A 26,976-nucleotide genomic window follows, 5' to 3' on the forward strand; every position below is an offset into this window, starting at 1 on the left:
TGAGAGCCATGCAGAGGCAGGGCAGGTAGGGAGTCTGCCTTAGCCCTGCTGTGCCGCCGACCTGACTTTTAGCGGCCTATTAAAATCTCCTAGATTGCTTTCAATAGTCACTGGGAGATCAATGCCAATTCCTGTAGACTCCCAGCCAATCTGGAAGAGTTGGCCACCCTAGGCTGACCCAGCTACGTCACTCAGGAGGGTGACAAATCCCCACTCCTGAGAGATATATTTGGTCAGGACAATGCTAGGTCAACAGAAAAATTCTAACCTCAATGTAGCTATGACCTCTTGGGGAGGTGGATTAACTACTATGACAGCAGAATAGAGTGACCAGCTAGTAAGTGTGAAAAATCGGGACGGGGTGGGGGTTAACTGGCACCTATATAAGAAAAAGCCCCAAATATCAGGACTGTCCCTATAAAATCGGGACACCTGGCCACCCTACAGCAGAACCCCTCCCACCGCTGTAAGGACGGGCTACAGAGAAGCGCTACAGAGAGCAGCTGCACCCTTTGCTAGTGAAGACGCGACCGTAGCCAGCGAGCGCTGCCCCTGGAGACAGAGCCGGGCTCCAGCTGCAGCCTGAGTTACCAATCGCTCTGTGTAGGCTGTAGCAGGAGAGTTGGTTGGAGGTGTGGTTACTCCCGGTGCTGCCCAGGGCACCTACTTGGCTTGGCTGCTGGGCCCATGCTTGCCACGTGGCAATGATGTGACTGGCAAGTTGGCGGCCCCGGGCTCGTGGGACTGGAACACGCCGGGTCCTACCTGTTGCAGCCGAGCCAAGCCCTGGTAGCTCTGACTGACTGAGGTGCTTGTGAAGAGCAGCCGCTGAGAGGGCGGATTTGCGCGGGGGGGCTGGGGAAGGCGACCTGGGGGGTCGGAAACCAAGGCCCGGGCAGGCAGCAGGTCTGAGGGGCAGGCGAGCAGCACGTGGGAAACCACGGCAGCCGCGTCCCAACCCTGCAGCGCGCTGCGAGTCCCCGCTCCAGGCTCCTGCTTTAAAACCAAGGCGCGCCCGGCCTTGCCGCGGGGAGGGGCGGGCGTTAGCGCCGCAGCCAGGCTAGGGGGACGCGCCGGCTCCGCAGCCCCGACGCCGCCGGCTGCCCTTCCAATGCCCAGGGCTGCCGGCGCCGGGCGCCTCCGCCCCGTTATCCTCTGTTCCGGGCTCGCCCGGGGCGCCACGTGACCGCGGATCCGGCTGCGGTGGCTTCGCTCGGCTGCCCCGGCTCGCCCGCTTCCCTCCCGCCCGCATGGGTCCCGCGCCCCGCTGCCAGCGCGCCGCCCCGGGCAGCAGTGGGCGCGGCGGGGCCCCGCGGCCGGCGTGCGCCATGGACCTGTCGGTGGGGTACTTGGCCAGGGGCCGGACGCTGGTGACCAGGTGAGCGGGCGGCTGGGGGCCGCTTGGGAGCGTGGCGTGTCGGTGGCCACGGGGGGTCAGGGTAGCTGGCGCGAGCTAGGAAACACCCCAGTTCTTCAGAGGGCTGGGGACCTGTCACCCCCCCATGGCTGTTACTGAGGGGCCCTCGGGGAGCCTCCCCATCGCTCTTCCCACTGAAGCTGCCCAAGCTGGTTGACTTGACTTTTACATCAGTGAGAGTTCGGAGGTTTGGGTTTTAAAATCCCCCCACCGGTGCCTGGCACTCGGGGAGCAAACCTGAGCGGGCGGTTGTTGTTGATCATAACGCTGCTCCCCTGTGCGTGGGCAGGAGGGTCACCCTTGCAATGTCCTAAGCTTTGCTGTCCCCAGCTGAGCATGATGCAACTAGTAAATGAAACCGAAAACAGGAGAAACGAGACCCTTAAATGCTCCTTAAAACTTGTGCAGCTTTTAGAAGGGAAAGTATTGCTAGTAATAGGGGTAAGGAAATTTAATTCTTTTAAAGTGGATTTTTTTGGGTGGTGGTGGATATATCTTACTTGGCACTTTGAAGGACTCTGGGCCTGACTTTTCTCTCACTTGCACTGATATAAGGCAGGAGTAATTCCACTGAAGTCCATGGAGTTGGAACCAGCATAAGAACTGTGTAAGGGAGATCAGAATCAAGCCGTCACTATCAGATGTCAGGGTTCCCCTAGAATTGGTTAGATGCTCTTACATTTCTCTGGGCAGCCCAAGGCATTCGAAATTTGCCAAGGTGGAGGAGACAGAAAGTTAGGGGCAATGCAAAGGGCTTTTAATGGTCTAGGAATTGCACCTGAACAGCAACAAAAGCTTTCACCCAGCTGCTACTAGAGCAGCTCTGCCCTTTGGGTCTGTTTCCTTCCACATACTGCATCCATCCATGCTCATCCCCATGCCCCTCACCCATGGCTGTATTGCTGTATTGTATGCAGCTCAAAGTAGCTTCTCATGTGGGGCTGAGGAGACCAGCCAGTGCTATGTTAACACTTATTTGCGGGTTGGCAGAAACCACTGGTTTCCGCCAACACGTTGGTACTTTCAGTGTAATATTTTCAGTCATGAGATAGGTGGCCACCTCTGTCTGTGTTGCTAATGCACAACCATGGAGACCTTTGGATCCAGTAATTCCCCTTCCAGGAGGATGTTCACAGTAGTTCAGTTTATTGACTATTTAGAAGCAAATGTACTGTGAGAGAGGAATAAAGCAAACTAATTAAAGAGCAACAGTATATCTCAAAGCACTTCTGTTTTGTACTGCAGAATTTAAGACTGCAGGAAGCTTAGGCCCCATCCTCCTTAAGTTTTGTCACACTGTCTTTAAAACTTCCAGTTAACATTAAAAAAAAAAGTTAGAATATTCCTTGTGTTTATGCAACACCAGTACAGACCCTATTACAATTGTTTCTGAAAACCATGCTTGAATCCTGCCAAAAGGTGGTCTCAGACTGCCACAGTTGATGCTGCAAGAGCTCTGTCCACACTGACCTTGTCTACCCTGTAACATGTTATGTTCAAACACCACTGAGAAAACTTGAATTATTTGATACAACAGTGACTGACTGAGCTGTCTTCATAGATCAGGGCAAATAGTGACTAGCTGCATTTAATTACAGTTAGCTGACACTGAACATGATTTACCCTGAGCTATGCTAACCTGTCAGTCATGGATACTTCACCTCTATGTGTATCAATTTCTCTGTGTAGCACTTTGAGATCTACTGATGAACAGTGTTATATAAGAGCTAGGTATTCTCACTATTATTATCGTTATCATCCTATAAGCTTATCTAAATTCTTCATAATTGTGTTTGAACATGATAAAATTTTGTAATGTAGACAAATCCATTTGTGCTAGATTGGTGTGTGTGTGTTAGTTAAAGTCATTAAGCACAGACCTTCTTAGCATGGCAGTATTTCATAACAAGAGGACAGTCCTGTTGAAGCATAAGATTAGAAAAGAGGAGACATGCGTTTTATTCCTGACTGGGACAGAATTACCTGTGAGACTTTGGGCAAAATCTCTTTCAATCTATATGGCCTTGATTTTGGCTGTATTAAAATGCACGTTGTTCAAATGAGACCACCTTAGCAAGGGATTGAGGCCAATCTATGTATCTGAGCTGTCCCCATCATTGTTTACTACTCTGTCAAGTTTTGTGTCATATACAGACTTCACCAGCAATGATTTAATGTTGTCTCCAAAATAATTGATAAAGATATTGGATAATATTTGGTCAAGAATAGGGATCCCTCTGGAACCCCACTAGAAGCACCCTCTTCACTGATATTTGCATAGTGCTAATTTTTTTTTTTAATTAATCATCATGCAGGACTAAGTCAAATGTCTTACAGAAATCTGTTATGTCAACCTGGCTACCTTTTATCAACCAAATTTGTGATCTTAAAAAAAATTATGTAATTCTTTATTAATTGCATTCTGTATCTGTCTTTCCAATATTTTGCCTTTGTTCTCATAGCTAATATTGGTATGAGATTAGCTCCTTGACCAATTCTTTTAATGCTGAACGTTTAAAAATATGTAATTGTAACAGCTGCTGTGTAACATCCTCCTTAGTAAGTATTTCACTAACACTGTAAAATATGAATACTTCATCCTGCTTCTTTCAAAATACAGAATAGAAATATGTATTGAGTATGTCTGCCTTTTCTTCCTCATGATAGACAATGTTACCATCTTTATCTAGTATTGGACCAGTGCCACTGATAGGATTTCGTATGTTTTATAGGCTTCATATGTTTCAAAGAGTTCCTTGTTGTTTTCCTTAACCTTACAAACCAGCAGTTAGAAAATGCAGATGATTGATAAGGGAAGTTGATGGTATAAGTAAAAATCTTTGGCAATTAGGGCTAAGGGTTATTGGCTGGAAAGGGCTGCAAAAGAGTGGAAGTGCACTTGCTTTTTTTTAGACAGGTGAACGTAAAACAAAAAGAACCTCTCTCCAAATAGTAGGTCCTGATGTTTTAAAGAAATATTCATTTAAAAAAACCTTGTTGATGTTTATAAAGCTCTTTTCAGTATCTGACTAGACACAGAGTGCTGTCAAATGCCCAAAGGATGCAAACTGAAAAAACACATTTTTTGTGCGCTAATTATGATATCTAAAAGCAATCTTTAAGTGTTGCTGGTAACTACACTAGGTATACATTTTTCAGGCAAAAATGTGTGTCTTCATGTTGATATCCCTTTAACTACTTTTCTAACATGGTTAAAACTAGTCCAGCTAGGTGCCTTGTTTTTCTTAGGGAAACTTTTTAAAATTAGTTTTTCTGATTCCCTCCCCCCGCCCCTGATTTTTCTGAAGCTCTATTAGCATCTTTGTAATTCTACTGGACTGAACTCCTTTCCCCCTCCCCCTCCTTTTTTTTTTTTTTAATTGAACCATACAAGCAGACACTGTGTAATAAACCTAACCTTTGGGCTTCAGTGATAAGATCTGTTTTTACTTGCTTACCTGGGAGTGGTACTGTACTGCTCTTCTAGTCTTGAAAATTACTTCTACACTCTCTTGCTTTTTGAGAAGAGGGTTGGTTCTGGAAATCACATAAGTTTTGTGGGCGTATACTTCATGCAACATACAGTACGTTATAGAATTCAGAACCGTAAGTACACTATACATTGCATGTAGACCAGGTCAAACAAAGATCAGATATGAATTCATGTTTGAAAACGTTAAATATGTATTTTTCAAGTGTCAACCAAGACTGGGAAACTGCTATCCTAATATATAATTTTGGATATTGGAAATATTTTCCTGAAAGTCTAACAGGAGCAAGAGAACATGTTACTTTTTTGTATTTACAAATGAAATTGTCTTTAATTAGAAAAAAAAAATGTACAAGTTGAGCCCAGATCTTAAGACTTGAACAGGAAGTTAGCACTTGCTGCATTTGAAATAAAGGTGAGGAAGTGTGAGAAGGGAAGGGGAAAGAAAAATTTCTCATTTTTTCACTCTATCAGTTTTTACAAGTAAATTAAAGGTGCTACTAAATATGACACCAAATAATGTGTACATCTTGTTTGTTTATACTTAAAACATGATGTTTTGGTGTGTTTGGACATGTTTGGTTTTTACAGTTATCATAAATATAAAGGGAAGGGTAAACGCCTTTAAAATCCCTCCTGGACAGAGGAAAAACCCTTTCACCTGTAAAGGGTTAAGAAGCTAGGATAACCTCGCTGGTACCTGACCACAATGACCAATGAGGAGACAATATACTTTCAAAGCTGGGGGAGAGGCGGGGGGAAACAAAGGGTCTGTGTCTGTCTGGGTGATGCTTTTGCCGGGGACAGAACAGGAATGGAGTCTTAGAACTTAGTAAGCAATCTAGCTAGATATGCGTTAGATTCTGATTTCTTTAAATGGCTGAGGAAATAAGCTGTGCTGAAAGGAATGGATATTCCTGTCTTTGTCTTTTTGTAACTTAAGGTTTTGCCTAGAGGGATTCTCTATGTTTTGAATCTAATTACCCTGTAAGGTATTTACCATCCTGATTTTACAGAGGTGATTCTTTTTACTTCTATTAAAATTCCTCTTTTCAGAAACTGAATGCTTTTTCATTGTTCTTAAGATCCAAGGGTTTGGGGTCTGTGGTCACCTGTGAAAATTGGTGAGGATTTTTACCAAACCTTCCCCAGGAAGTGGGGCACAAGGGTTGGGAGGATTTTTGGGGGAAAGACGTTTCCAAACAACTCTTTCCCAGTAACCTGTTAAACGTTTGGTGATGGCAGCGAAAGTCCAAGGGTAAAGGGTAAAATAGTTTGTACCTTGGGGAAGTTTTGACCTAAGCTGGTAAAAGTAAGCTTAGGAGGTTTTCATGCAGGTCCCCACATCTGTACCCTAGAGTTCAGAGTGGGGAAGGAACCTTGACAGCAGTGAATTTAGTGCTTGTAAAAAGTGCCCAACCGATGGGCCTATAAACTAAAAATATACTTATGCACAGGAAGTGAAAGTGCAGGTTCCCACGCTGCTTTGTGTGCTTCAAAGCCTAGACCTTTAGTCTCTGAGTACTTTTCTGTAGGGTTTTAAAGGTTAAAGGAAGATTGTGGTTTATGTAAACAAAATACTTCAAAATGTTTATATTTAATGAAATTTTTTAAAAACCATTTACTAATCTTTATAGTGAATAGAAACTCATTTTATTGGGTGGAGGTAGGTATTTTGGAGAATAGTCATTTAAATGCTGTGTTGAGATGTGCAGTTGGGATAGCGTAGTGTGATGAAATAGGATTGGTAACTACACTGTAATAGGACAATGTCTCTTCCATTTTACTATTAAAAACTTCATTCCAGTTTGTACAAACATCTAAGTCAAACAGAGATCTGTGAGATGAATCTGTAATATATGTAAAGTTTCTGCCAAGACATTCTGTGGGTTTCTAATTAACATATTATTTATGGCAGACGTATGATGGCTCAACCAGATTCAGATCTAGAAGAGGATGCTTTAAAGAAGGATTTGAAGTTTTACTTCATGAACCCATGTGAAAAATACAGAGCCAGACGTCAAATCCCTTGGAAACTGGGTTTGCAGATACTAAAGATAGTTATGGTTACCACACAGGTAATAAATATATATTTTTTTTATGTTCTTACAAAAAATAACACTTGTAGGTGGAGCAGAAAATCAATGTCTTGGAGTGTTGCTTCCATTGGTTACTCTTTAACTATATAAACTTCCTTCCTGGAAAAAAAATCAAGATCAGAGGTGAGGAAAGAACACTCTTTAAGGAATAGGAGTGGATGTGGTGGCAGGAAACGATAATATAAACTAAACTCCTAAATGTTCTTTGGTCACCACCTTGGTGCGTTAATAACTGGAGCAATTTCAGTGAGGGGTTAACAGTGAAATAGAAGGTCAGATACTGCCAAAGACATTGATTTCAAAACAATTTTTTCCCCTAAATCAAGCACCTCATTATGGATCATATGGTTTTGAATTGTTTGGCTTTATGCCACAGCACTGCCAATGCCCTTTGTGCCTTCTGCTCATCACTGCACATAACGCCCCTGAGGCCAATGTATTGGTATTGTTACCAGAGTTCCAGCCAGCAACTGCAGAGCCTGCATTATTAATGTAACCTGCAACTCTGAATGTTTGGTTTGTATTTGCAAATGCTCTTCTAATTGGCAAGAGCAGATTGTTGACTAGGCAGTTAAAATCCTAAGCCACTTTCTCTCCCCAAGTGATGGATTACACACAGTGCATTAATTTGGATACAGAGTCAAATCAGCAATTTGTTTTGATCCCTAAAATATAGGAATCTCAAGTGTGAGATTTAACAAAGTGGCATTACATATATAGCTGAAATATACACTGAGCTGCATGGGTCAATGTCTGAAATTAACAGACCTGCCGGAGTCAAGCAATACCTTCAGATATTACCTCTGGCTAATATCCTCCAAACCCCCGTCTAGCCAGAAAGGGTGATCTCAGCCTTTCTTTTTTTTTTTTTTTTTTCTTTTAATATAAATCTCCACCATTGCGAACATCATTGCAGGAGTAGCAGCAGAGGAAGCACTAACGTAGACCGAGCTCCAGGCAATGGCTGGCATTCTAACTACTATGCTGTCTAGACAAGACTGGCTCAAATGACACTGGTAACTGAAGTCCTGTATACGCTAGTGCTCCTCAATAGCAGCAAAGCTCCGCTAGCAATTGTGGAACAGTGGGTAGGACTGCTTTGGGTGAGGTAGAGTGGGGAAGACTAGTATGGGCACAGTCATGAGGATACCAATTCCATCAGGGTTTCTTTCAGAATATTATCACAAGCTAAGAGGTAATATTGTCTTGCTTGATTCTACTGAGCTGTTAGTGAAAGCCTTTTCCCATTGTCCAGGTCAGGGAGACATAGGTTATCACACAACCGTCTAGCTCTTATACACAGGGGCTTAATCATGAGTGGAATGAGGCAACACACTGCTTCAAAGCCCATCCTAACCCATCCCATATCCTTCATCACCACCCAAAGTCTATCCTAAGCCACAAGCATTAGTGCCTGTGCTGGCGATTAAACTTCTGGATTGCCATGCTTGCTGTCCCAATCTCTCCTCTGCTTGGTCTCTGTGTTGAGCCTGACTCTGCTGGGGCAGAAGAGATGCAGTGCTGCTTTGCTTTCTGATGCCACCAGCCAATTCAGGTACCTGTGTTTTTTTTTTTTTTTTTTTTTTTTTGGCACCTTTCAGAGGTGCAGTGAAGTAAGTGGCTGTCACTACTGGTCCAGCTTCAGCAGCTGATTGGGTAGCCAGGGTAAGGAAGCAACAGAATCACTGAAGGGAAGTATATTGCTACTTAAAGGGGACAGTCTTGCACACTTGTAGCAGGCATATGGGCAGGTCCTAATGACCATCCTTGTGTTTTGGAATGAGGCCAAGCTCCTTAGGGGTGACTTTGGTGTACTTCATGCTTATTCTTACAGGATTGTCCCTGTCACTAGCTGTCTGACTCTGATGAGAAACTACTGAGTTTCAGTACGTTAAACCTGTTAATTGGAGTGGGTTCTTCCTTATGGTAAGGTGAAGGTAATTTGTCCTTTCTCTGCTGGATTGCAGAAGTATATTTTAGTGCAAAGTTGTGTTAGGGCCCCCTAAGGATTCCACATGCTTTCCAAATCAAGACTGACCGCCTTTTTCTTTTTCTTGCAGTACTCCGGGGAAAGGCTCTAATTTACTGATATTAGCTAAACATTGCCATGCATTCATTCATAGAACTTATGTTAACAGCTTTGCAATCCAAAGAGCATCTAAGTAGAATTGCTAAATCCCCTGAAGAACCTTGCAAACTTTTTGGCCAGAATTCAACACTTGTTCTGAAGGCTGTGTGGATATAACCAGGCACCGATGACCTGGAATCCCTGTTCCGGTCATCCTGGCTGCAACCTGCCACATTACATAAATAGTTCACTGTGAATAGCATTGCTTTGTGTACTCATTTAGCCCAGAGCTAACTAGTTACCATCTAGGAGAGACCAGAAAGTACTCACTGGAGAAAAAATAAATAGATTTTATTTTTATATTTAAAGAGAGGCTCTCAGACAGCAATTCAGATTTCATATACTGTTAATGCTAGGAACAAGAATAGGGGCTTGCTTACCTTTTAGTGGGGATTTCATTGCACACGCTCTCTCCTCCCTCGTTTGGTTGGTTTCTTGCTGACCTTGAAAAATTATACATGGCCTAGCCAAAGAACTAAACCTTTTAATCAGAGGCTGAGATGAAAACTAGGGAGGGAGGGAGGAAGAGACAATGCTCTGGTGGGACACTGGGTCCCTTACACCCCTGCTGTGGGGTTTGGGGAGAGTGCTAGGATTCCTATCACTTGGGATCTCTGTTCAGAGGGTCCATTTATGTATTTTCCTTTGACTTATGGAAGGGATATGGGGAATCTCTGCTAGTCTACATAAATCTCTATGAACAACTTCAGCACCTGCCTCTGCTGCTAATTATAGCTTCCCCAAGGAGTACCTTTATGAAATTAACTTCATTTTTGTCACTTTCAATGGTGCCCATGGGGTTCTGAATAGTTTTGTTTCATTCTGGTGCAGTGCTCGGCGCAGACAAACTAGAGCTGTCTGCAGACTCAGAAAGACAGCCTCCTTAATGCAGTTCTGTCTTCAGGCTAGACTAGTACTCTTTTTCTTCAGTGAAAGGTTAGATTATGCAGAAACAGATGAGTCCAAACACTTCATATTTGCTACTAACAAGTAAGAGAGTTTATTTTTCAAGCTCTGGGTTCCTTCCTTTGCTCTCTCCTTTTTCTGCTTTTCCACTGTGAGATTCCAATTACCTTACACTGTTCTTCTTTCATACCAAAATATATGTGGAGTAAACCACTTACATTTTTCTTATGAAAATTATTTTTAAAAAAGGGGTTAAAGTGTGGTGATAGGAAACTGGCTCAGTAAAAATAGTAAGTTTTTGATCAATAGCTCTTTCCCCATGTGTATTCAGATTCTTATCTTCTTACATTACAGACTAAAACAATTTTTTAAAAATCCTGTTATCTATGAAGGTTCTGCATTGCTATGGGTCAGTGGACTGGATTCTATTCTGTCTCCTGCATCATCAACAAAAACTGTCAGCTAAATTCTAATTACAGAAACCTTATTACTGGTGATGTAACTGACAGAACACAGTTTGACATTCCGATCTCAAAGTGAGTTAGAAAAAAACTAAGTAGACTTCATAAGGAAGTGTTTGTGTGATAAAGTTGAAACCACGTTATGTTGTTTGTAGTCAACTTGGTTCACTATAACTGTACTTTTAATCATCAAAGCTCTTCAAATTCAGAGTGATTTCTCAGATTTGAATGACTTTTCTCCTACTCAGAGAGGCCATGAGGTGAATGAACTGGTTTTGGATTTTCCACAGAAAACGTAGCTTTGCTGATTCAAATAGTTTCAAACACTTGCACTATGAATAAAATTACTGTGCACGTAGTTAAAAGAAGTGAAAATGCATCTCCTGGGCTGTACTTGATAATGATTATGCACTAAGTGGCTAAGCTCCAAAATAAAGTAGTAAGAGTTTTTTGGTATTTCATGGCATGCCTGTCACTGAAGGAAATGGTATTTTTCATTCCCTTATTTTCAGCTTGCATCAGCTTATGCAAAGTGGGATTTTGTTTTCCAGGCTTTGGCAAAAGAGACCCTTTACTATTCTTTTGTGATCTTGTATTGTAATTAGGGCTGTCAATTTTTTTGATTTATCATGTGAGTTAACTGCTATTAATTAATCGTGATTAATCGCACTGTTAAACAATAGAATGCCAATAGAAATTTATTTGGATGTTTTCCTACATTTTCATATATATTTTATTCTGTGTTGTAATTGAAATCAAAGTGTATATACTTTTTTATTACAAATTATTATTGCACTGTAAAAATGATAAATAAAAGAAATAGTATTTTTCAGTTCACCTCATACAAGTACTGTAGTGCAATCTCTTTGTCATGAAAGTGCAACTTACAAATGTAGGTTGTTGTTACATAACTGCACTCAAAAACAAAACTATGTAAAACTTCAGAGCCTACATGTCCACTCAGTCCTACTTCTTGTTCAGCCAATCGCTCAGACAAACAAGTCTGTTTACATTTACAGGAAATAATGCTGCCCTCTTCTTTATCTACATTATCTCCTGCAAATGTAAACAAACTTGTTTGTCTGAGCGATTGGCTAAACAAGAAGTAGGACTGAGTGGACTTGCAGGCTCTAGGATTTTACATTGTTGTTTTATTTTTTAATGCAGTTTTTTTGGTACATAATTATACATTTGTAAGTTCAACTTTCATGACAGACATTTCACCTCATACAAGTACAGTAGTGCATTGAAAAATCCATTTTTTTACAGTGCGAATACTTGTAATCAAAAATAAATATAAAGTGAGCACTGTACACTTTGTATTCTGTGTTGTAATTGAAATCAATATATTTGAAAATGTGGAAAAATCCAAAAATATGTAAATAAATGCTATTCAATTATTGTTTAACAGTGTGATTAATTGCACAGTTTTTTTAATTATGCAACAGCCCTAATTGTAATGTTAGCTTGCTTTTTTTTTTTTTTTTTTTTTTAATGGAGTCTGGTACTGACACAATACAGAAACGTCTTACTTTCCAATTTGTGCTGATTATAACTTGAAGATGTTAATCGCTGTTACTATCATTAGTATGTTAATGATGGCATTGTATTCTGACTTGAATTTTTAATTTGTTTTAGCTTATTCTTTTTGGTTTGAGTAACCAGCTGGTGGTTTCCTTCAAAGAGGAGAACACTATTGCCTTTAAGCATCTGTTTCTGAAAGGCTACTCAGGAGTTGATGAAGATGATTATAGTTGCAGTGTATACACACAGCAGGATGTTTATGACAGCATTTTTTTTGCTATTAATCAGGTAAGTGTTTTGTGTGTTTCTATGTGTTATAAACAGCATGAGTACTGCTTAAAAGTCACAGCCAATAAGATGTTGCTCAGTTTCCATTTTCTGTTCTGGTTAGTTTCATTCAGATTGCAAATGTCCTAACTGGTCATCATCTGATTAAAATAAACAGTCAAAGTTAAGTTTCACTCAGTATTTATTTTCATGTATATGCTTAATCTTCATTTTTTGACTATTAGCCACAACATAAACACTGAAGTTGTTAATATTAGATTATTAATTTCCAAATTTGCTGTGGCAGATGATTTGGGTTTTACTTTAAGTAGAAATGGACCTGAATATAGATACATTCCAAAAATTCATGCTTACAATTATAGTGAATCACAGCTTTGTAGCATTGTTGCCAGAAGTCTCAACATGGGAATGCAGTTCTTCCAGGAATATCAGGACACAGCCTTAAGTTTAGTATGGTATTTTAAAATGAATTTGGATAATATGATAAACTCCCTTAAATAATTGTTTTGAAAATTTTTAAAACAAAACAGATTGTGTTAACATGCACATAAAATAGAAAATGATGGGAAAACAAAAAGTTATACTCCTGTAGAAAATAAAAAATTGAAGTCCTTTCTTGATGGTTTTTAAATCACATGAGGGCCCAGGTCTCTTCTGTGGTCCAGTACAGTTCAGAAGTATGGGGCTTTAAGTCACCCTTACTTGAGATTTCCCAGTTCGGAGACCTATGGGCACTTGTCCAGTTGAGGCTCAATTTAGAGCAGCTTTAGGACTGCTCAGCATTTTGCAGACTGGTAATGGTCCCCATGCAGCCATTATACCAGTCAGGAAGTGGTGGAATGCAAAGGCCATACCCCTTCTCCTTTGGCCATGCCCCCACTTCAGGGTTCTTTGCCTTCTGGCAACCCCCACAAATTATGGGAAATCCTCTGCAGAGCCAATCCACTGTTTCTGCTGAAGTAGACAGAGTGAGACTGGCCTGTTGTGTAAAATGGTGGCTGACTTGTATATGTCTCTTCTCAGTTCTCCTTGAGAATTTTCTTCAGTTGTGCTGCTGTTTTACATTTAGTCTGTTATTTCTTTGCTTTTTATCTTTCCTTCCTGGTTTACTACTTCCTTCCTTTCTTCCTTCTTTTGTAGGCACTAAGGCAGATTTGAAGCCCCAGCTAGAAGACTAGTGAAAGGATAGATTTATGTCATCGAGCAGGAGTCAAGTATGCGATACAGGCATCAGATATAAAGGTCTCTTTGTATGATGTCTATAGTCTATAAATGTAGACCTTTTATAGAGGAGCTTTTTCCAGTCAATGTAGCTTAGGTTTCTTAGGGCTTTGCAGGTTTTCAGGCTTTAACTTGTTGTTTGGCACATATATATGGCTGAGATTATCAAAAAAGAGGTCAGTGATTTGTGGGCACCCAAACTGAGACCTTAAAAGAGCTTGGCTTGGCTATTTTTTTTTTTTCTTCCCAGAGGTTGTGCTCAGCACTTTCTGAAAATTAAGGCAACAGAATGCAGCCTTCCTATGGTTGAAAAGTACTAATTTAAGTCTTGCATAATTGTGGAGGACTAAATGTGTAATGGACAATCCCCATGATATCTGAATTTTTTTTTTTTTTTTTTTTGCAAAAAAACAAACTACAGGTACTAGATCATTGGTGCTCTCCCCATTTCTGCAAATAAGTATTAGACAGAACATACCCTCTCTGCTGATTTTCTTACATTTTCTGTCTAATCTGGGTATTATTTTTATTATGGGGAAATTTATGTCAAAAAGATTTTTCCATTATCAAATGTAACAAGCTTGGTTTCATAGAGGTATCACGATGATATGTTTGCCTACAAAGCAACGCAGAGTGCTGCAATCCACTCCTTCTCAACATGCTGGAAATTTTTTTAGGGACCTTGCTTTAACTTCCTGTTCTGGTGATCCAGTCTGTAGGTGATGAACTCATGGATCAGCATGGCTGGGTAATTCATCCATAAGGAGGATAGTCAACTTTAGGAGAGTGTGCATGTGGGGAAACCACTGCTAGAGATGGTACCCAGGTACAGTGAGGAGTTCAGAGGACCCCTAATTTGCATAGCATCTTGACAGTCAGAGAACTGATTACGTCTCCATCTATCGAAGCAATGGTGTTGATTAATTTCTCCATATTTTTCTCTTCCACTAACTTGGTTTTGTTACCTAGACTTACCTTCATTCATCTACTTTTAATCCAGGCACTGTTCTCATGTGGGTACTAGGACTGTTGGCAAATGGTACTAGCTGCATTTGCCATAAAGAAGATGCGGAGCTGAGTAGTGTTGGCTTGTTAATGGGTTTGGGTCCATCATCTCTTCTGGTGGCTTTAATAGATATTGAACAGCAGGATCGAAAGAGCCTTGTGGAGCACCTTTAAAGGAGAGCTCTGCATGTAAATATGCAGTTGTCCATAACAACCATTTGAGGACTGATTTATGCTGCAGCTGACACTAGACCTTCCAAGTGTGTCAGCAGTGTTCCATGATAACCGGTGAGGAATGTTGTCCATGGCAACTAGGAGACTAGGACCCTCTGTGATACTAATTGTTCTAACACCAGGTTGGGATGTGTCTGGGGTGTTGTCAGAAGTAGGCTGAAATCTTAGGGCATGTCTACGCTGGCAGAGTTACAGTGCCGGGAGTTACAGCGCTGCTCAGAGAGTGGTAGTGTGAACCCACAACAGCGGTTTCCCTTCATCAGGTGCCTGCACAATAGTGTGTTTGCATTTGCAGGGATATTCGCAGCGGTGCACTCTGGGCAGCTATCCCACAGAGTATCTCTTCTTCTTCTGCCACTAAGAGTTGTGGGAAGACAGAGGGGGTCATGGGGCATCCTGGGTCCTGTCCCAATGCCCCATGATGCATTGCTTCGCATCCCAGCAATCCCTGTGTCCACCTGCATTTGGCACCATCTTTCAATGGTTTGTGTACTGCAAAGAGTACACAAAGAGTGTACTGCACTCTTCGGTCTGCAGGAAAGGCTCCCGAACTGTTGACCAGTATGCTGCTCGCTCTGAGCAACATGTCACAAGTGGCAGTAGAGTTATTCCTTATACTACTGTACAAAGTCAAGAGGAGTGTGATGTTGAACTCGCCACACATAATAGCTACGACACGAGATTGCTTGTGGCATTCACGGAGGTGCTGACCACAGTGGAACGCTGCTTTTGGACTTGGGACACAAGCACTGAGTGGTGGGATCACATCGTGTTGCATGTCTGGGATGATGAGCAGTGCCTGCAGAACTTTCGGATGAGGAAAGCCACATTCCTGGGACTGTGTGATGAGCTCGCCCCAACCCCGTGGTACAAGGACATGAGAATGAGAGCTGCCCTGCTGTTGGAGAAGCGTGTGGCAATTAGACTGTGGAAGCTGGCTACTCCAGACTGCTACTGATTGGTTGCTAACCAGTTCGGAGTGGGGAAAGTCGACCGTTGGACTCATGTTGATGGAAGTGTGCAGGGCCGTTAATCGCATCCTGCTCCAAAAGACCGTGACTCTGGGCAACATGTGTGACATTGTGGATGGCTTCGCACAAATGGGGTTCCCTAACTGCGGAGGGGCGATAGATGGCACCCATCTTCTAATTCTGGTACCAGACCACCTAGCCACCGAGTACGTTAATCAGAAGCGGTATTTCTCAATGGTTCTCCAGGTGCTTGTGGATCATTTTGTGGGCTTTTCACAGACATTAACGCAGGCTGGTCTGGAAAGGTGCATGACGTATGCATCTTTCGGAACACTGGCCCGTTCAGGAAGCTTCCTGGACCAGAAGATCATAGAGGAAGTCGAAATGCCTATTGTGATCCTGGGCGATCCCACCTACCCCTTAATGCCATGACTTATGAAGCCACACATGAGGCAACTTGACAGCAGCAAGGAGCGGTTCAACAGGCTGAGCAAGTGCAGAATGACTATTGAGTGTGCATTTGCCCGTTAAAAGGCCTGCCGGTGCTACCTCTGTGGGAAGCTGGACCTGGCCAATGACAATATTCCAATGCTTATAGCCGTGTGCTGTATGCTCCATAATATTTGTGAAGGGAAGGGTAAAAGCTTCACTCAGGGCTGGACCGCTGAGGCTCAACAGCTGGAGGCTGAGTTTGAACAGCCAGAGACCAGGGCTATTAGAGGGGTGCAGCGCGGGGGCATAAGGATCAGGGATGCCTTGAGGCAGCAATTTGAAGTTGAAGGACGCTAATATTCGTTGCTATGTGCTGAAGTGCAGTGCTTGTAGTGCTAGGAGGTGATTGTGATTGGTGCAGACGATGCAATATGAAGGTTTAACATAACCGTCTGCTGCTTTGCAGGGCTCTGCTGGCTTTCAATTAATAGAATAAAGAGTGATTTTAAAGCAACACAACTGTTTTATTAAAAAAACAACAACCAGAGGAGAGAGTCAAACAAAAAAACCATATCAGCACTGAGGGGGAATGAGGGAAGGGAAGATCCCAGGAGGAGGAGGGGTCCTAGGACGGCTAAAGATATGTTCCGGGATCATATCCAACCTTCTCCTTTGGAGTACAATGCAGCAGGTACTGTCAGCAGGGCCAAACTGCAGAGAAATGGGTGGTGAGTGCAGTGGGTACTGAGAATCCGCAGTGCTGGACTACGGGGGAGGAATGGAATGATGTGGGTACAGACTGGAGCCAGGAGGTTGATAAGAGTGTGTTGGCAGTGGCTGGGGGGGAGCATGGGAAAGTTTTGCAACAGCGGCTGCAGGGGAAGGCGGGCATGGAGCTGCTTGGTTTGCAGTGCTAGAATCGCCTGGAGCGTGTCTACTTGGTGCTTCATAACTTGTAAGAGCTGCTCCGTGGCTTCATTCTGGCGGGCTGCATTCTCCCTTCGGTCCTTCTCGCTGTCCTGCCGCTCTTTCAATTACTGTGTCTCGGCCGCAGAGTGCGTCATGACGTCACGCAGAAAGTCCTCTTCAGTTCTTCTTGGCCGCTTTCTAATTCTGCACAGCCGTTCAGCTGGCGATAGCAAAGAGGGAGGCTGTGCTCCCAAGGTCATCTCTGTGAAGTTTAAATGCAATATTTTACAGAAGCAATATTGTTTGCAATGCACAGACCACTGATTCAGTGATTTAAAACACAGCCAGTACTCGCGTATCTGTCACTAACTGGCTTACCCCAGGCAAGCACACATGACCCACAAGACCCCCAAAATGGTGAATAGCCACAGGGGGCAGGGTAAACCTGTGTTCCTGGACTGTACTGTACACACTGCATGTGGCTCTTGGGGAGAGCCAGCCCTGTAGGGGAGGCCTGATAATCATTCCTGTCTCCACATTTTCCACAGAATGTGATCATTATGGAAGATATATCTCGCTGCTGAGGGTGAGCAGGGAATCAAGGGAGGGTCTTCTCCAAGACTGCGGCTTCTGCCCTGGCCCATATGTGGCTTGCCTGTGTGCAGCAATGGTTCTTCTCTCCCCCCTGTGACCACAAAGTGGCGCAGGAAAGTTACCGTTAATGGGGCAAGAAACAAAAGCAGCTCTGCCAAAGAGCCTGTGGCAGCAGATTGCCCAGTATCTCCATGAGAGTTTTGTGGAGATCTCTGAGGCAGCTTCCCGTGAACTGAGGGAGTCAATCAACCGCCTGTTCCGTTGCTCAGACTAGGCATGTGGTGGTACATGCATCATACAGACACAAGCCTGCTTTCTGCAACCCTCCTGCCCCCAACAACTCGCTTCAGCAATTCCCATAATCAAATTCACTTACCAGGGGCCTCCTCTCCTGTTTGTGCTTCACCAAGATCCAACAGCTGTGACTGGTTAGCCTCCTCCGGAGTAGAAAAGAGCTCTTGGTTGCTTGCATCTCTGACATCTGAGTCATCCTCTGCCTCTGGGTCCCCCTCCACGTCCTTATTCGAGATTTCCTCCTCCTGGCTCGGTCTGCTCATAGTCTTCATAGTGGAGCTGGGGTCACCACTGAGTATCATGTCCAGCTCTTTGCAGAACCAGCAGCTCGTGGGCACAGCACCAGAGTGGCAGTTTGCCTTGTGGTTGGCGTTCCGCAGCTCCTTCACTTTGACCCTGCACTGCAGTGTGTCCTGGTCATGGCCCCTTTCTGTTATGATCGTGAAACCTGTCTGTAGGTATCATCATTCCTACGGCTGGAGTACAGCTGTGACTGGCCCTGTTACTAACTACTTGTGTGACCTTTGACATGTCTGTGACAAATATGCTAATGAGTGTGAATATAATGTAACTGGAATATGCTTCATGCAGAAAGTCTCTTGTAAGGTATCATTACAAAGCTTATCTATTGAGTGTGTTCATCCTATTTGTATAAATGTATCATTCTTGTATCTGAGACTAGAAATATGAAATATAACTTTGAGGTCTTATTGTAATTATGCAAAGTGTGGGCCATTAATGGTGGTTTGGAATCTTGATGGCTCCCATCAACTAGGACAACTGGTTGTAAATGGCTCTATTTACTTGCAAGCCTTCCTGTGAGTCAGGCTAGGAAGAATGAAGGCTTGGGATCTCCCAGGACATGTGACCATGTCACCTGGTACTGGAATCCATCTTAAACCTGGTACTTTTCCATTTAGAAGGAGGGTTGGGGACCCAGAGAGACAAGATTCCCACCTTGTGCCTAAGCTATGTAAGGGGGTGGAACTGAACAAAGGAGCTGCAGTCATGAGAAATCCCCTAGCTACCACCTGAGCTGGAACAAGAATTGTACTGGGGATAGGATTGGGCCCAGACTAGAAAGGAGTCTAGTCTATGAAAGAAGCTTATTGAAACATCTCTGAGGTTGAGATTTTCTCTAATCAGTTTCTTAATGTATTAAGCTTAGACTTGCATGTTTTTGTTTTATTTTGCTTGGTAACTTACTCTGTTCTATTATTACTTGGAACCACTTAAATCCTACTTTTTATATTTAATAAAATCACTTTTGCATATTATTTAACCCAGAGTAAGTAATTAACACCTGGGGGAGCAAACAGCTGTGCATATCTCTATCAATGTTAGAGGGCAGATAATTTGAATATACCCTTTTGATACAGCATGGTTAGAAGGCAGCAGGAGAGTGATATATAGGAGAGAGATGTAAGTCCCAGGATGAGGAGAAGCCTTATTCCCTGTAGAGGGAAGAAAGGTTTCTATAAATTAATTAAAAGCACTTGAAGCCAATTAGAGCACCTGAAGCTAGTCACCTGATAAAAAACCCCCTGCTTCAATCAGCCAGGGGAAGGAGTTGGAGCAGAGGAGAGTTTGGAGAAGTTCCATGGCTGGCTAGAAGAGCAAGATCCTAGGTAAAGAGACACCCGGCTTGTGCAGAGAGAGAGGGCAGGAAGCCCCACAAGCTGAAGAGCAGGAGAGGGAAGTAGCCCAGGGGAAGGAAGCACTAGTTCAAGTTGTTTACCGCTATCCCTAGGGCCCCTGGGTTGGGCCCTGGAGCAGAGGGTGGGCCCGGGTCCCTCCCTCTCCACTACCCTTCTCTGGGTTACTAGTGGGACAGTAGATACCCCAGTTCAGGGGTAGGAAACTGCGCTCTGAAACCCCCCACCAAGAAGAGGAAGCGCGGGACCCATCATAATCATACTGGCAATTTGCCACACATGGTCAGGTTGGATCTCCGCACTGGGGACTTAAACCAGGGTTAACCAAAACCATCCCATCCCCAAGATAGATGACATGGTCAAGGCTCTAATACAAGCCACTGTGGCCCAGCAGGTGGCTACCCGAATCCAAGCAACCTCCCAACAGGAAGTGACTCATGTGCAGCAGGAGACTAATTGGCTGCTGATGAATCAGGCTGCCCAGGACTGAGCTACAGGAGCTGGCAAACCAGATGAAGGCCCTTATGGAGCGGAACCATAATTGCGAGGGAACCCGGACTATACGGGCCAGCCACTGCCTGCGGAAAATGACACGGAAGGATGATGTAGAGGCATATCTCCTGGCATTTGAGAGAGCAGCCTGGCCCAGAGATCCGTGGTCTGGTATCCTCGCCCCATTCCTGGGTGGATAGGCCCAGAAGGTCTACTACGATATGGCTGCAGAGACTGCGAAGGATTACCCCCAGCTGAAGGCAGAGATCCTGGCCAGATCCGGAGTAACCACGGTGTTATGAGCCCAGAGGTTTCATGAATGGCAGTGTACAGAGGACAAGACACCCTGATCGTAATTGTATGACCTGATCCAGAAATGGCTGCCCCCTGAGGCTCTCAGCTCTGAAAAAATGATGGAGCTCCTGGTACTGGACCAGGATATGAGGGGGCTACTACCAGGCCTTCAGGCTTGGTTTGGCCAGAATGACCCCTTTACCTACGATGAGTTGGTCTCCCTCATGGAAAGACAGCTGGCAGCCCGTGAACTGTTCCAGACCCCGGGGGTGAGACACGGCAGACCAGGAAGACAGCCCAAAACCCAAGGCCTCAGATTGTCAAGAATTACAGAAAAACCATAACTGGGAGGAAAGACACTGAGGAATGGCCCAAGGCCAAGAAGGGACCTGGGGGTTTGGGAAGAGAGGGCTGGGGCGGCAGACCAAATAGCCCGAGGCAGAGGGCGGCAACCGGGATAAGGAGTCGGTGTTACGAGTGTGGCCTAATCGGCCTGGTAGGGGTCGCAATGACCTCACATAGGTATACAGGGTCAGTAAAGATGGAATGGTATTGCTACCATAGCATTAGGAGATTCCGGGAGTGCTGTCGCACTGGTCTCGGGGAAGCTGGTGGGGCAAGACCAACTAACCCGGGCCAAAACTACAGGGGTAACATGCGTTCATGGCACCATAAATTTCTAACCTACAATCCCAGTATGGATTGAGATCCAGGGAAACACTACCAGGGTAGCTGCAGGAGTGGTCCCTAGGCTCCCCTACCCGGTCTTAATTGGTAGGGACTTCCCCGAGTTTGAGAACTTACTCCCCCCCAGTAGAGCCAGGAGAGGGTAGCAACCCCCGGGCTGAGACGGAGGCACCTACAGATAGCCTCACCTCAATTTTTGCTGAATTTGCCCCCGAGCTATTTTCATCCCCCAGGAAACCTCGAAAGTCTAGGTGGGAAAAGAGGGCAGATAAAAGGCTAGGGCCCAGGATTCTAGCAGAGAGCCAGAAAGCCTCCCTTGTTGGTAAGCGAACCCGTTCAGGAGGCCAGGAGACAATTCAGGCCAGTGAGGACTCGGAGGCAGTTCCTAGCCCAAGTAGGGGCAACCCAAGGGGCGGAGAAGAAATAGGTCCCATGGAGTTAGGTCAAATTGGTACCGCACATGAGAATTTTGGGTAGGACCAAGCCAATGACCCACTATATGTGAATGTGAGGGAGGAGGTAGTGGAAGTAAATGGCATACCCGTGGAAGGAAAGACCAAAGGCCCAAGGCCTTATTATGTGATCAAACGTGATCTGTTCTACCGAATAGTGCAAAGTCGAGGGGAAGAAGTAGAGCAGCTCTTAATCCCACGAAAACACACAGGGCAGTACTAGAGTTAGCTCACAGTCATTTATTTGGGGGACATCTAGGAGTAGACAAGACACCTGATAGTCCTAAGAAGATTTTATTGGCCAGGAATACGCGCAGACGTCCAACGCTATTGTACCTCCTGCCCAGAATGCCAGTTGCATAGCCCCCGACCTCACTTGCGGGCCCCATTAGTACCTTTGCCTATTATTGAAGTCCCTTTCGAAAGGATAGCCATGGACCTAGTGGGCCCACTGGAAAGATCAGCATGGGGCCACCGAAACGTATTAGTCATCCTTGACTATGCCACACAGTGTCCAGAAGCCATTCCTTTAAGAAACCCCACATCAAAAGCAATTGCAAAAGAACTACTTCAGGTTTTTGCCAGAGTGGGCATCCCTAAGGAGATCCTGACTGACCAAGGAACCCTTTCATGTCGAAATTAATGAAGGACTTATATACCCTGCTCCGCATCCATGCCATACAGACCTCAGTCTACCATCCATGAACAGGTGGACTGGTAGAGCGGTTTAACCGCACACTTAAAGGTATGATCCGGAAGGTGGTAGCACAGGACAGAAAAGACTGAGATACCCTTCTACCGTACCTAATGTTTGCAATACGGGAAGTGTCCCAGGCGTCCACCGGTTTCTCTCCCTTTGAGCTACTATACGGACGCCACCCATGTGGAATATTAGATATCGCCAAGGAGGACTGGGAAGAACAACCCAACGCAGGAAAGAATGTCCTTGAACACGTGACACAGATGAGAGAGCGAATAGCTCAAGTAAACCCTATAGTAAGAGAACATTTGGAAAAAGCACAAGAGACCCAGCGGACATATTGTAACCGCTGAGTGAAAGTACGGAAATTTCAGCCGGGACAACGGGTGATGGCGCTAGTGCCGACAGCGGAAAGCAAACTCCTGGCCAGCTGCCATGGACCACATGAGATAGTGGAAGCCATTGGGGAAGTGGACCATAAGGTCAGACAACCAGACCGCCAAAGACCAGAGCAGATCTACCACGTAAACTTACTGAAGCCCTGCCATGACCGAGAGACGTGCCTGGTCATTCGGAGAGCTCCACCTCAGACGGACGACCCACAGGAGCAGGTGAGGATGTCCCCCGAGTTAGCCCCAGAACAACGAACAGAGGTCATTGATATGATCCAATGGAACCAAGATGTGTTTTGTACACAGCCGGGCCGTACGACACTGGTCCAACATCATATCGTCACCAGGCCCGGAATAAGGGTGACGATAAGACCGTACTGGATAACGGAAGCTAAAAGAGAGGAAATTAGGACAGAAGTGAAGATGATGATGTTGGAACTTGGGGTTATTGAAGAATCCCACAACCAGTGGTCCAGCCCTATTGTCCTATTACCCAAGGCCTGACGGCACCCTGAGGTTTTGCAACGACTTCCGGAAGTCAAGTTGCAGTGGGGAAGGTTTAGATTGGATATTAGGAAAAACTTTTTCACTAAGAGGGTGGTGAAACACTGGAATGCGTTACCTAGGGAGGTGGTAGAATCTCCTTCCTTAGAGGTTTTTAAGGTCAGGCTTGACAAAGCCCTGGCTGGGATGATTTAACTGGGAATTGGTCCTGCTTCGAGCAGGGGGTTGGACTAGATGACCTTCTGGGGTCCCTTCCAACCCTGATATTCTATGATTCTATGAAGTTGAATGAAGTATCCCAATTTGATGCCTATCCGATACCATGTGTCGACAAGCTAGTTGATCAGTTAGGCAAGACCCGATACCTAACCACTCTGGACCTGACTAAAGGATATTGGAAAATTCCCCTGGCCAAGAACGCCAAGGAGAAGACTGCTCTCTCCCCACCTGATGGCCTGTTCCAATACACTGTCCTCCCTTTCGGACTCCATGGGGCCCCTGCAACATTCCAACGACTTATGGATAAATTGCTGCAACCCCATGCCAGGTATGCCGCCACCTATTTAGACGATATAGTCATCCATAGCCCTGACTGGGAAACGCACCTAGGGAAAGTAGAAACAGTACTAGACGCCCTGCGGAAGGCCGGCCTCACTGCCAACCCTCTCAAGTGCGTGATAGGACTAGCTGAGGCCAGATACCTTGGGTATGTAGTAGGGAGAGGCTTGGTAAAACTCCAATGGAACAAAGTGGAGGCAATACAAGATTGGCCTCCGCCAGTCCGTAAAAAGCAGGTCAGAGCATTTCTTGGGTTAGTCGGGTACTATCGGAGATTCATCCTTCTTTTCGCCACAAGAGCAGGACCATTGACAGACCTGATAAAGGGTCGGGGCCCCAAGATAGTAAAATGATCTGAAGCAGCAGAAGGAGCATTCGCAGATTTAAGGACAGCCCTTTGCTGCCATCCAGTGCTCATAGCCCCAGATTTCAAGAAAGAATTTGTCCTACAAACAGATGCCTCGGAAGTAGAGCTAGGAGCCCTCCTTTCGCAGATGGTAGGGGAGGAGGAACACCCGATCCTGTACCTCAGCCGGAAGCTTTTCCCCAGGGAACAAAAGTACGTCGTTGTTGAAAAGGAATGTCTGGCGATAAAATGGGCCATGGAAACTCTCTGCTACTACCTACTGGGGCGGTGATTTACCCTGGTGACAGACCACACCCTGCTCCAGTGGATGCACAGAAACAAGGAGAAGAATACAAGAGCGACTAGATGGTTCCTATTTCTGCAACCCTTTCATTTCCGAGTACGGTGTAGGGCTGGAAGCCAACATAGCAATGCAGATGGCTTGTCATGAAAGCATTGCCTTTCGTCCCAGGTAGCCCAACCCCATGGTGTTGAGCAGGGCGGGAGGATACAGCATGGTTAGAAGGCAGCAGGAGAGTGATATATAGGAGAGAGATGTAAGTCCCAGGATGAGGAGAAGCCTTATTCCCTGTAGAGGGAAGAAAGGTTTCTATAAATTAATTAAAAGCACTTGAAGCCAATTAGAGCACCTGAAGCTAGTCACCTGATTAAAAACCCCCTGCTTCAATCAGCCAGGGGAAGGAGTTGGAGCAGAGAGCAGTTTGAAGGCGTTGGAGCAGAGGAGAGTTTGGAGAAGTTCCATGGCTGGCTAGAAGAGCAAGATCCTAGGTAAAGAGACACCCGGCTTGTGCAGAGAGAGAGGGCAGGAAGCCCCACAAGCTGAAGAGCAGGAGAGGGAAGTAGCCCAGGGGAAGGAAGCACTAGTTCAAGTTGTTTACCGCTATCCCTAGGGCCCCTGGGTTGGGCCCTGGAGCAGAGGGTGGGCCCGGGTCCCTCCCTCTCCACTACCCTTCTCTGGGTTACTAGTGGGACAGTAGATACCCTAGTTCAGGGGCAGGAAACTGTGCCCTGAACATCCCCCCGCCCCCCTAACCGAGAAGAGGAAGCGCGGGACCCATCATATTCATACCAGCAATTTGCCACACCCTGGGTAAGCTTTATACGGAGTAAAACGGATTTATTTGGGGTTTAGATCCCATTGGGAACTGAGTATCTGGATACTGGAGACAGGAGCACTTCTTAAGCCTTTTTCAGTTAAGTCTGCAGCTTTTGGGGGACGTTGTTCAGACCTGGATCTGTGTTGCAGCGGACTGGTGTGTCTGGCTCAACAAGGCAGAGTTCTGAAGGCCCAAGCTGGCAGGGAAAACGGGCTCCGAGGTAGTCTCAGCACATCAGGTGGCCGGCCCAAGGGGGGCCTCTGTGACTGAACCTGTCACAATGTCCTTGTAGAGTATAATTATATTCACCTGCCTTGTTGAGGCTTGACTAATTTTGAGATCCTGGAATCAAACTTGTTATGGAAATACAAAGTGCGTATGAAAAGCTGGTACTGTGGACCATTAAATTTGTTAATGGGGAGGGGGAAGCAAATTTGAATGAATGTGGGCAAAGAAAACATAGTTATGGGCATCAGTAATTTTTTGTGAATAGGCTGATGTGAGGATAATTAAGTTAACTGAAAAAGTGTGTTTTATTTTTAAATTAGTACCGCCAATTAAAGACGATATCCCTGGGCACACTTGGTTACGAACAAGATGAAGACGATGTGTCAGGCTTACAGATCTGTAAACAACAGTACAAGAAAGGCACAATGCTTCCTTCCAATGATTCGCTGAACATAGACATTGCCATTGAAACAGGTACAGTACAGCTGTAAATTTAAAAAAAAAAAGTTTCCACGTATTGTAATGGCAAATCATCAAGAGTAAGTTAGTATTTTATTTGTGTGGCAATCATGCTTTAACCTAGGAAAAATTAACTCACTTCTCTCCTATTTTATTTTTTTAATATCCACTTAGAAATTACTACTTCGCAGCATAAGCATTGTAGGTCCCCATAGTAAGACTTTTTCTCTGAAGACTTTTCAGCTGTTGACCTTCTGTATGAAAGAAGCTGCTGATCAGAGGCCAGATATTGAGTGGTGTTGAATGCTGTCAACCACCATTCAGTTCAATGGGAGCTTTTAGCACCTTTCAGTATTGGGGCCTGCTCCTTCTCATGGCCCCATTAACTTGAGTGGGGCTCTACACAGATACAGGGAGTTGCCCACAATGAGCAGCTGTTATACCAATAAAATAAAAACCAGCAGGATCTTATTAAAGGGAAAAAGGCAAAATACCACATTTATTGTGAATACAGAAAGAATCCTAGTAAGCAGTTAGTTATAGTTATAACATTCCATCCAATCTCATATTTATTCACACATTCATTCATACAAACAAACACACACACACAGGTTCTGCAAGGTTGTTATCATAGTTACCAGCCTTAGAGTTGCTCATGCCAAGCCACTGGCCAGGTGGCCTGGACATGAGGAGGGAGCAGGGCCTTGTCAGATGCTCATCTGATGCTCCTGGAAGTTGGTTTGCAGAATCAGACCCCAAAGTTCTCACTTTTTAGAGTCTATTTTTATATGAATTTCTTCCTATGCCAGTCTATGGGAATTGCTTCATCATACTGTTGCTGAATCAATCAGCAGATAGCACATTCCTGACGGCTCCAAGATGTTATCTTGTTCTTTGGTTCTCCCATTCTTGAGGCTGTTGGGTGGATTCCAGTCTGCCCTCCGGGGGGGGAGGGGAGGGTCCTCTGGTTATTTCCACTAGACACCTTCTTCAGCCAATGGACACTGGATTCTTAGGCTGGCACCTCCCTGATAATTCAGTTATTATCCACACCAAGCATCCATCCACATACATCCTCTATCTCTATTTTAATCACAATTGTTAATACAACAAAAGGG

The 26,976-nt window shown here is 44.7% G+C and overlaps 1 protein-coding gene across 4 annotated transcripts in view; it reads left to right on the forward strand.

Annotated features, from left to right (window-relative positions):
• Positions 1-678: 678 nt before the first annotated feature.
• MCOLN2 (mucolipin TRP cation channel 2) overlaps positions 679-26,976 on the forward strand; it is a 51,031-nt gene continuing 24,733 nt past the window's right edge. Inside the window, exons 1-4 of one of the 4 annotated variants that reach the window (XM_073357209.2) lie at positions 679-808; positions 6,826-6,985; positions 12,140-12,313; positions 25,720-25,873. In XM_073357209.2, the coding sequence (XP_073213310.1) occupies positions 6,830-6,985; positions 12,140-12,313; positions 25,720-25,873 (484 nt within the window). In that variant the 5' untranslated portion in view covers positions 679-808; positions 6,826-6,829. Of the gene's footprint in view, positions 809-913; positions 1,379-4,952; positions 5,024-6,825; positions 6,986-12,139; positions 12,314-25,719; positions 25,874-26,976 lie in introns of those variants that run through there. The other 3 variants (XM_073357208.1, XM_073357207.2, XM_073357210.1) reach the window with 3 other exon arrangements.

Source organism: Lepidochelys kempii, chromosome 8 (genome assembly GCF_965140285.1).
Source record: "Lepidochelys kempii isolate rLepKem1 chromosome 8, rLepKem1.hap1, whole genome shotgun sequence".
NCBI lineage: Eukaryota > Metazoa > Chordata > Testudines > Cheloniidae > Lepidochelys > Lepidochelys kempii.